Here is a 10,270-nt window from a genome sequence, read left to right as displayed (position 1 = left end):
GTCTGCTGACCCCAGTGAGAGATGGTCCCCAATACAATGTCTTTGGTGACAAAGCCCTGTAAGGTCTCTTTCATTGCCTCTGTCAGTGCTTTTGTAAAACTTTGTGTGTTTGCTTGTGGTTTTTATTTTATTTTTTTATAGGCAGGCGCTAAAGTTGACGCCCAAGACAAGACGTTGAGGACCCCTCTGCTGGAAGCCATTGTCAACAACCACATGGAGGTGGTGCGGTATCTGATACAGAGCGGAGCGTGTGTCTACCACGCCGTGAGTACTGGGCTCGTCCTCGACTGCTGCTACACCTCTACTAGCCACCTACTACACCCTTAGGAGTGCAGTCACACTGGCTGCATCTCAAACAGAAGCCTTCTGCTACACCTCTACTCTTCACCTACTACACCCTTAGGGATGCAGTCACACTGGCTGCATCTCAAACAGAAGCCTGCTGCTACACCTCTACTAGCCACCTACTACACCCTTAGGAGTGCAGTCACACTGGCTGCATCTCAAACAGAAGCCTGCTGCTACACCTCTACTAGCCACCTACTACACCCTTAGGGATGCAGTCACACTGGCTGCATCTCAAACAGAAGCCTGCTGCTACACCTCTACTAGCCACCTACTACACCCTTAGGGATGCAGTCACACTGGCTGCATCTCAAACAGAAGCCTGCTGCTACACCTCTACTAGCCACCTACTACACCCTTAGGGATGCAGTCACACTGGCTGCATCTCAAACAGAAGCCTGCTGCTACACCTCTACTAGCCACCTACTACACCCTTAGGGATGCAGTCACACTGGCTGCATCTCAAACAGAAGCCTGCTGCTACACCTCTACTACCCACCTACTACACCCTTAGGGATGCAGTCACACTGGCTGCATCTCAAACAGAAGCCTGCTGCTACACCTCTACTACCCACCTACTACACCTTTCAGATGCAGCCAGTGTGTTTTTGACTGCCGGTAGTTTCCTCTATCCTCTTGTGCTCAGTTAGTTCATTCTAATGTTGGATTATTGCCAGCATTTCAGACGCAAATGCAGAACATTTATGAAGCGGGCATGACATGATTTTAAGGGTGTAATTCTCCCTCTGTCCACCAGGAGGAGGACGGCTCCACGGGTCTGCACCACGCTGCGAAGCTCGGCAACCTGGAGATCGTCACTCTGCTTCTGGGAACCGGCCAGGTGGACATCAATGCACAGGTGAGGGACTGCGGCCGGTTTACCTGTGTGTGTGTGTGTGTGCGCGCGCATGTGCCTGTGTGTGTGTGTGTGTGTGTGTGTGTGTGTGCGCGCATGTGCCTGTGTGTGTGTGTGTGTGTGTGTGTGTGTGTGCGTGCGTGCGTGCGTGTGCCTGTATTAACTCTTGGTGTGCTGGGCTCTCGGGACAGTGTGTGTGTGTGTGGTAACTCTTGGTGTGTGTGTGTGTGTGTGTGGTAACTCTTGGTGTGTGTGTGTGTGTGGTAACTCTTGGTGTGTGTGTGTGGTAACTCTTGGTGTGTGTGTGGGGTAACTCTTGGTGTGTGTGGGGTAACTCTTGGTGTGTGTGTGTGGGGTAACTATTGGTGTGTGTGTGTGTGTAGTAACTCTTGGTGTGTGTGTGGGGGGTAACTCTTGGTGTGTGTGTGTGTGTGTGTAGGGGGTAACTCTTGGTGTGTGAGTGTGTGTGGTAACTCTTGGTGTTTGTGTGGTAACTCTTGGTGTGTGTGTGTGGTAACTCTTGGTGTGTGTGTGTGTGTGTGTGGTAACTCTTGGTGTGTGTGTGGGGGTAACTCTTGGTGTGGGGTAACTCTTGGTGTGTGTGTGTGGGGGGTAACTCTTGGTGTGTGTGTGTGTGTGTGGTAACTTGGTGTGTGTGTGTGGTAACTCTTGGTGTGTGTGTGTGTGGGGTAACTCTTGGTGTGTGTGTGTGGTAACTTGGTGTGGGTGTGTGGTAACTCTTGGTGTGTGTGTGTGGTAACTCTTGGTGTGTGTGTGGTAACTCTTGGTGTGTGTGTGTGTGGTAACTCTTGGTATGTGTGTGGGGTAACTCTTGGTGTGTGTGTGTGTGGTAACTCTTGGTGTGTGTGTGGGGTAACTCTTGGTGTGGGTGTGTGGTAACTCTTGGTGTGTGTGTGTGTGGTAACTCTTGGTGTGTGTGTGGGGTAACTCTTGGTGTGTGTGTGTGGTAACTTGGTGTGGGTGTGTGGTAACTCTTGGTGTGTGTGTGGGGTAACTCTTGGTGTGTGTGTGTGGTAACTTGGTGTGGGTGTGTGGTAACTCTTGGTGTGTGTGTGTGGTAACTCTTGGTGTGTGGGCTCTCAGGACAGTGGGGGCTGGACCCCCATTATCTGGGCGGCGGAACACCGGCACATCACTGTGATCAGAGCCCTGCTCAACCGCGGCGCTGATGTCACCCTCAAAGACAAGGTGAGCCCCGCCCCCTGTCTACTGAGCCCCGCCCCCTGTTTACTGAGCCCCGCCCCCTGTCTACTGAGCCCCACCCCCTGTTTACTGAGCCCCGCCCCCTGTCTACTGAGCCCCGCCCCTGTTTACTGAGCCCCGCCCACCTTTCACTGAGACCCGCCCCCTGTTTACTGAGCTCTGCCCCCTGTTTACTGAGCCCCGCCCCTGTTTACTGAGCCCCGCCCCCTGTTTACTGAGCCCTGCCCACCTTTCACTGAGACCCGCCCCCTGTTTACTGAGCCCCGCCCCTGTTTACTGAGCTCCGCCCACCTTTCACTGAGACCCGCCCCCTGTTTACTGAGCTCCGCCCCCTGTTTACTGAGCTCCGCCCCTGTTTACTGAGCCCCGCCCCTGTTTACTGAGCCCTGCCCCCTGTTTACTGAGCCCCGCCCCGTTTACTGAGCCCCGCCCCTGTTTACTGAGCTCTACCACCTTTTTACTGAGCCCCGCCCCTGTTTACTGAGCCCCGCCCCTGTTTACTGAGCCCCGCCCCTGTTTACTGAGCCCCGCCCCTGTTTACTGAGCCCTGCCCCTGTTTACTGAGCCCCGCCCCCTTTTACTGAGCCCCGCCCCCTGTTTACTGAGCTCCGCCCCTGTTTACTGAGCCCCGCCCCTGTTTACTGAGCCCTACCCCATTTAATGAGCCCTGCCCACCTTTCACTGAGACCCGCCCCCTGTTTACTGAGCCCTGCCCCCTGTTTACTGAGCTCTGCCCATCTTTCACTGAGACCCGCCCCCTGTTTACTGAGCTCTGTCCCCTGTTTGCTGTGTTTGTCCTCCTGACTCATTGTTTTCAGTCAAATTACTGAGCTAATCCAACCAGTCACTGGAAAGATACAGCAGACGATTTGCATGCACAGCACAGACAAGTAGAACAAAACTGAAATGACTCCATGAACCATTTACACATTTAACAGTTTTAGCCAAAGCATCTTGGCACACTGCTTGAATGGTATATAATTCTCTCTTCCTCTTTCTCTCTGCTTTCTTCCCTCTTCTTCTCTCTCCCTCCCACTCTCCCTCCCTCTCCCTCTCTCCCCCCCCCCCCCCGCCCAGGAGATGAATGTGTGTTTGCACTGGGCGTCCTTCGCTGGCAGTGTGGAGATTGCTGAGCTGGTCCTGAACGCTGGCTGCCCCCTGTCCTCCGTGAACATGCACGGAGACACGCCCCTCCACATCGCCTCCCGCGAGGGCTACCAGGACTGCGTCACGTGAGCGCCCAATCCGTCCAATCAGAACGGAGCAGTCTCCCATCCGTCTAATCAGAACGGAGCATTCAGTCCCAATCCGTCCAATCAGAAACAAAACTATGACAAAATAAGGGAATTATCCTGGTTTTGTATTTGCATTGCTGTACTGAAATTGGGGACAACAAGGCGTAAAATTACAACAGAAATGTCTTCATAGAAATTGATATATAAAATATCTAAGTTCATATAAAATGTGGTTCCTGTCCTGTTTTGACCTTTGACCTTAGGCTGTTCCTGTCTCGGGGGGCAGACATCGACATCATGAACCGGGAAGGGGACACGCCCCTCTCCCTGGCGCGATGCGATTCGCCAGTGTGGGTGTCGCTCCAGATCAACAGGAAGCTGCGGAGGGGGATAGCCAATCGGGTCGTTCGCACGGAGAGGATCATCTGCAGGTTTGGCACCTTCCTTCTCTGTCTTTCTTTTGTCCAATTCGTTCATATTTGGAAGATTCGTTGATATGTGTGTTGATATCACTGGATTGTAATGCACACTCTTTCTCTCTCAGTGCAGTGTCAATGTACTGTAGTGTTCAGTCAGTCAGTGTGTAGAGACTGTATTAACCCTCTCTCAGGGCAGTGTTAGTGTTCTGTAGTGTTCAGTCAGTCAGTCAGCGTGTAGAGACTGTATTAACCCCCTCTCTCAGTTCCGTGTTAATAACACACGGGGTGTATAGATTGTACTGACCCCTCAGTGTGTGTGTTCTCCCTGTAGTGATGTAGCTCAGGGTTATGAGAATGTGCCGATTCCCTGTGTCAATGGGGTGGATGAGGAGGGCTGCCCCTCCGACTACAAGTACATCTCCGAGAACTGCGAGACCTCCACCATGAACATAGACCGCAACATTACGCACTTACAGGTACTCTTACAGACTGCAACACTACGCGCTTACAGGTACCCTTACAGACTGCAACATTACGCACTTACAGGTACTCTTACAGACTGCAACATTACGCACTTACAGGTACTCTTACAGACTGCAACACTACGCGCTTACAGGTACCCTTATAGACCACAACATTACGCACTTACAGGTACTGTTACAGACTGCAACACTACGCACTTACAGGTACTGTTATAGACCACATTACGCACTTACAGGTACTGTTATAGACCACATTCCGCACTTACAGGTACCCTTATAGACAACATTACGCACTTACAGGTACTCTTATAGACCACAAGATTACGCGCTTACAGGTACCCTTATAGACTTCAACACTACGCACTTACAGGTACTCTTACAGACCACATTACGCATTTAAACTGTAGGGTTAAGCACTTACTGGTGCTTTTAAACTACGGTATTACTTTTATCAGAAGCTTTAATCCAAAGTTTTTTTTTACGATGTAGGAGAACAAAAGTGAATTGGCGTCCATTTTCAGATTCATATGGCGTAATACTGGAACACTTCATTTGAATGTTTCAGGAGTGTTTTCGAAACTAACCTTGAACGCAGTCGAGACACTCAAAGTATGAAATGAAAGTGCACGAAAAAGTAGATGAGTTAAAATAAATCTCACTCTGTCTTTGTCTGTCTCTCTCCCCGTCCCTCTCCCCCCCCCCCTCAGCACTGCAGCTGCACAGATGACTGCTCCTCCAGTAACTGCCTGTGTGGGCAGCTCAGCATCCGCTGTTGGTATGACAAGGTAAAAAAAAAAAAAAAAAGTGTCAAAAAAAAAAAAAAGTGTAAATGTGTCTTTCTCTTTGTCAGTGTGATTCTCCCACACCAAAACTTTTTTCTCTGAATCTGAAATCATATTGAAATGCCTCCCCCCCTCTCTCCCTGCCCCAGGACCGGCGGTTGCTGCAGGAGTTCAATAAGATCGAGCCACCGCTCATCTTTGAGTGCAACCTGGCCTGCTCCTGCTTCCGCACCTGCAAGAACAGGGTGGTGCAAGCTGGAATCAAGTACGTGTGTGAGTGTGAGTGTGAGTGTGAGTGTGAGTGTGAGTGTGAGTGTGAGTGTGTGTGTGAGTGTGTGTGAGAGAGTGAGTGTGTGTGCATGTGCGCATAACCCTCATGTAACTCGATGCTCTCATCTCTCTCTCTCCCTACCTCTCTCTCTTTCTCTCTCTCCCCCCCCTCTTTCTTCCCCTTTCTCTCCCTACCTCTCTCTCTCTCTGTCATCTCCCCCCCCCCCCCCCCCCCCCCCCCCCAGGGTGCGGCTGCAGCTCTATCGCACAGAGAAGATGGGATGGGGCGTCCGGGCGCTGCAGGACATCCCCCAGGGCAGCTTTATCTGCGAGTCGGTATCAGACTGCCTATATGAGCATCCCCTATATCACACTGCCTATATGAGTATCCCCTATAGCACACTGCCTATATGAGCATCCCCTATATCACACTGCCTATATGAGTATCCCCTATATCACATTGCCTATATGAGTATCCCCTATATCAGACTGCCTATATGAGCATCCCCTATATCACACTGCCTATATGAGCACCCCCTATAGCACACTGCCTATATGAGCATCCCCTATATCACACTGCCTATATGAGTATCCCCTATATCACATTGCCTATATGAGTATCCCCTATATCAGACTGCCTATATGAGCATCCCCTATATCACACTGCCTATATGAGCACCCCCTATATCACACTGCCTATATGAGTATCCCCTATATCAGACTGCCTATATGAGCATCCCCTATATCACACTGCCTATATGAGTATCCCCTATATCACACTGTCTATATGAGTATCCCCTATATCACACTGCCTATATGAGTATCCCCTATATCACATTGCCTATATGAGTATCCCCTATATCAGACTGCCTATATGAGCATCCCCTATATCACACTGTCTATATGAGTATCCCCTATATCACACTGCCTATATGAGTATCCCCTATATCACATTGCCTATATGAGTATCCCCTATATCAGACTGCCTATATGAGCATCCCCTATATCACACTGCCTATATGAGCACCCCCTATATCACACTGCCTATATGAGCATCCCCTATATCACACTGCCTATATGAGTATCCCCTATATCAGACTGCCTATATGAGTATCCCCTATATCACACTGCCTATATGAGCATCCCCTATATGCCACTGCCTATATGAGCATCCCCTATATCACACTGCCTATATGAGCATCCCCTATAGCACACTGCCTATATGAGCATCCCCTATATCACACTCTGTATGAGCATCCCCTATATCACACTGCCTATATGAGCATCCCCTATATCACACTGTCTATATGAGCATCCCCTATATCACACTGTCTATATGAGTATCCCCTATATCACACTGCCTATACGAGCATCCCCTATATCAGACTGCCTATACGAGCATCCCCTATAGCACACTGCCTATATGAGTATCCCCTATATCACACGTGTGTTCCGGAGTGTGAGGTAGCCCTTGGTTTTCACACGTGCAGGTACGTGGGAGAGTTGATTTCGGACGCAGAGGCTGACGTGAGAGAGGACGACTCTTACCTTTTTGACCTGGATAACAAGGTACCACACCTGTCCAATGAACCTGTCCTTCAAACAGTCGAATAACACCTGTCCAACACACGTGTCCAACGTACTTTCACTCCTGTCATTCACACCTGACCATCAGTATCTCTCACTTACGTTCTGCTCAGAAGCTTTTCAAGTCTTTGAAGCAGTTATAATATGTAGTACGATATTCAATTAATATAGTATATGATGTCATAATAGCTGTAGTTACAATATACAATTAATATAGTATATGATGTAATAATAGCTGTAGTTACGATATACAATTAATATAGTATATGATGTCATAATAGCTGTAGTACATACACATGTTGCATTGAACACATGTATCTCCGCCCTCTCGCCCCCTGGCTCCCGCAGGACGGAGAGGTGTACTGCATCGACGCCCGTTACTACGGCAACATCAGCCGCTTCATCAACCACCTGTGCGACCCCAACATCATCCCCGTGCGCGTGTTCATGCTGCACCAGGACCTGCGCTTCCCCCGCATCGCCTTCTTCAGCTCGCGGGACATCCTGATGGGGCAGGAGCTGGGGTGAGACCCCCCAGAACCAACAGCTAAACTCATTTAGGAAAATAACAATGAATAAAACCTTATTCAATTATACCAGTGATGGGAGAAAAATCTTTTTTTTTTTGTATTTATGTAGTTTGTTAAGCAGTTATGTTGGTTGTTTTCTTTAAATAAGACTATAGCAGCATGCTCGTATCTTTTAACAATTTTTCCTGAAGTGTTGACATATAGTTCTGGAGTTGAGACCCTCTCCTTTTCTCCCCTGCCGTGCCAGGTTCGACTACGGTGACCGTTTCTGGGACATCAAGAGCAAGTATTTCACCTGCCAGTGCGGCTCGGAGAAATGCAAGCATTCCGCGGAGGCCATCGCCCTGGAGCAGAGCAGGCTGGCTCGCCTGGAGGTCTGCCCGGAATCCGTGCCCGATCCTGGGCTGGCCATGCTAGGAAACTCCTAGGCCTAGGCCTCTCCCGGGCCCGAGTCTGGTTCTTCCTGGGGCCTGATCTGACCTGTGCGTGTGTGTGTGTGTGTGAGTGTGTGTACGTGTGTGAGAGTGTGTGTGCCCCTCCATATCTCCCTGTTGGTCAGTTGTGTCCTTTGTGTCAGCTGTTTTTTTTTTTTTTTGTTTTGTTTTTTGTTTTGTTCTGGGTGGAAGTTCCCTGGAATGAGAGGACATTAAGCCTGTTACCACTTCCACGTGAAAAAGAGGGCAGATTTTGTGCCACTTTTTAATGTACTGAGTGCCACTGCAGATTCTCTAAACTCACCAGATAACTCAGCTTCTGTTTTTCCCCCCCCCCCCCCCCCATTCTTTCTGTTTCTTAACAAACTGAAGGTTCCGGTCGCTAACGTTAGCCACTTTGCTACTTTACAGTACAGACCACCCATCGCCACCAGTGTTGTCGTTGGTCAAGAAGCCCCTAGATGAATTCTCCAGAAGAATTTGAAAAATTTGAAAATTGTCTTGTTGCCAACGGTCAAGGAGGCGGAGCTTTCCGTGTAAAGAATGCGGAGCAACGGCTGCGACTGCAGGGCCGCGGTGGCGTGTGTTTGATGACATCGTGCCTTCCTGTGGCCTGCGCTGAGCTCTGTCGTACATATCAGGCTGTGTTGCGGTTGGCGGTCTTTTTAAAAATAAATGGCGCTGCAGCATGATGTCCTGCGGTGTGCCACCGCACCCTGTATTAGAAGGCTGGCCTTATTATGGGCTGCTGCCTTTGTTTTTAGGGCAAGAAGTAGGATGTGTAGATGCTTGCAGATTATGCGGTTGATGATTTTAAGGTTACTTGCTCTGTTCTTTTTTTTTTTTTTTTTTTTTTTTTTTTTTTTTTTTACCAAAAAAAGTGAACTCCTGCCTTAACCTTGCTGTTATTAAAAACAAAGAACTGAATAAAAATGAAGAATAAAATATTGGCTGTTTTGTTTTTTTGTTTTTTGTAAATGGAATTTTTTCCTTATGTATTATGTGGAGTCAATAGAAACCTATGGGGAGCAGGTAAGAACCAGGAAGTAACGCAACGGGTAAAAAGTAAAAATGATTTCTTCTTAGGCTTCAGAGCTTCGGACTCACCCTTGTTAACTGTTCCGTCCCCAAACCTGCCGATATAGTCCCTCAACCCTCTCTTGCTCTGAGTTCTGTCCTACTGAAAAAAAAAAAAAAAAAGCACAAAGGGATTGGACACCTTCCACATCATATCTGAGGTCACAACCTTCTGCCAGTTCTGTTCTCTGAAGCCATTGTGTCTATTTTGATAGACCACCAGTTCTATTCTGATCCTCTGATTCAACGGTGTCTACGCCCAGTTTGATTCTGATCCAACGGGATCAGCCACCAACTCAATGTCCTCCTCACCTTATGAAAAAGCATCTAGTCAGTGCCACCTGTGCAAAATCTCACAAGAGCCTCTGAGACTGCTTGTCTGTCATACAGTTGTTTACGTTGTTAACACGTTTAAATTTCGCATTGTTTCCAAATATTGTCATTTTCAAATGGTTGTAGTCTTTGTACTTTAAGTGGGCTATTCTTAAAATGACATTAAGGTGTCCTCTACGTGTCATGTGCCGTTTGGCAGCAACTGATAATAATACCGAAAGAATGCCACTCTGCATTTTCATTTTAAAATATACGTGTGTTATGTGTTGTAATATTTTATGATTTTGACTCACTTTAATTGTTTCATTGTTTACTCCGATCATTTTGCAGTGTGGCCTCGTGTTTTCATTTTGACTGGAAGCGTTTCAATTTTGGATTTAATGTATTAGCTTTGGGATACATTTAGCTTCCACTTCATGAGTGTATTCTGACATATAAACAACAATACAAAACAAAATAATACCCCCTGTTGTGATGGGTTATGTCTTTGTTACCAAGCTATGTTATTGTAAACGTAGGCCTAACAACGAACGCGATCGGCCACTGATTAGCATTATGTCTAGAAATGTATCGTAACGTAGGCCTATCTTTGTCAACATGTTTCGTCCATCTTTGACGGTAAAGTGACGAACGCCCCAGCAGACAATGGCGCCTATCGGACGCCAGGGGGCACGTATGTCACGATATCACGCAGGT

At 48.3% G+C, this 10,270-nt stretch overlaps 1 protein-coding gene across 1 annotated transcript in view; it reads left to right on the top strand.

Annotated features, from left to right (window-relative positions):
* ehmt2 (euchromatic histone-lysine N-methyltransferase 2) overlaps positions 1 to 8,499 on the top strand; it is a 19,930-nt gene extending 11,431 nt beyond the window's left edge. Inside the window, exons 18-29 of the mRNA XM_035431039.1 lie at positions 142 to 264; positions 1,103 to 1,204; positions 2,306 to 2,410; positions 3,503 to 3,657; positions 3,924 to 4,091; positions 4,411 to 4,555; positions 5,269 to 5,346; positions 5,493 to 5,608; positions 5,859 to 5,945; positions 7,104 to 7,182; positions 7,549 to 7,724; positions 7,978 to 8,499. Coding sequence (XP_035286930.1) covers positions 142 to 264; positions 1,103 to 1,204; positions 2,306 to 2,410; positions 3,503 to 3,657; positions 3,924 to 4,091; positions 4,411 to 4,555; positions 5,269 to 5,346; positions 5,493 to 5,608; positions 5,859 to 5,945; positions 7,104 to 7,182; positions 7,549 to 7,724; positions 7,978 to 8,158 — 1,515 coding nt within the window. The 3' untranslated portion in view covers positions 8,159 to 8,499. The remainder of the gene's footprint in view (positions 1 to 141; positions 265 to 1,102; positions 1,205 to 2,305; positions 2,411 to 3,502; positions 3,658 to 3,923; positions 4,092 to 4,410; positions 4,556 to 5,268; positions 5,347 to 5,492; positions 5,609 to 5,858; positions 5,946 to 7,103; positions 7,183 to 7,548; positions 7,725 to 7,977) is intronic.
* The last annotated feature ends 1,771 nt before the right edge of the window (positions 8,500 to 10,270 follow it).

The sequence above is a fragment of the Anguilla anguilla genome, chromosome 8 (genome assembly GCF_013347855.1).
Source record: "Anguilla anguilla isolate fAngAng1 chromosome 8, fAngAng1.pri, whole genome shotgun sequence".
Taxonomy (NCBI): domain Eukaryota; kingdom Metazoa; phylum Chordata; class Actinopteri; order Anguilliformes; family Anguillidae; genus Anguilla; species Anguilla anguilla.
The sequence above is the reverse complement of the archived record's forward strand: the minus strand, read 5'-3'. Positions and strand labels throughout refer to the sequence as shown.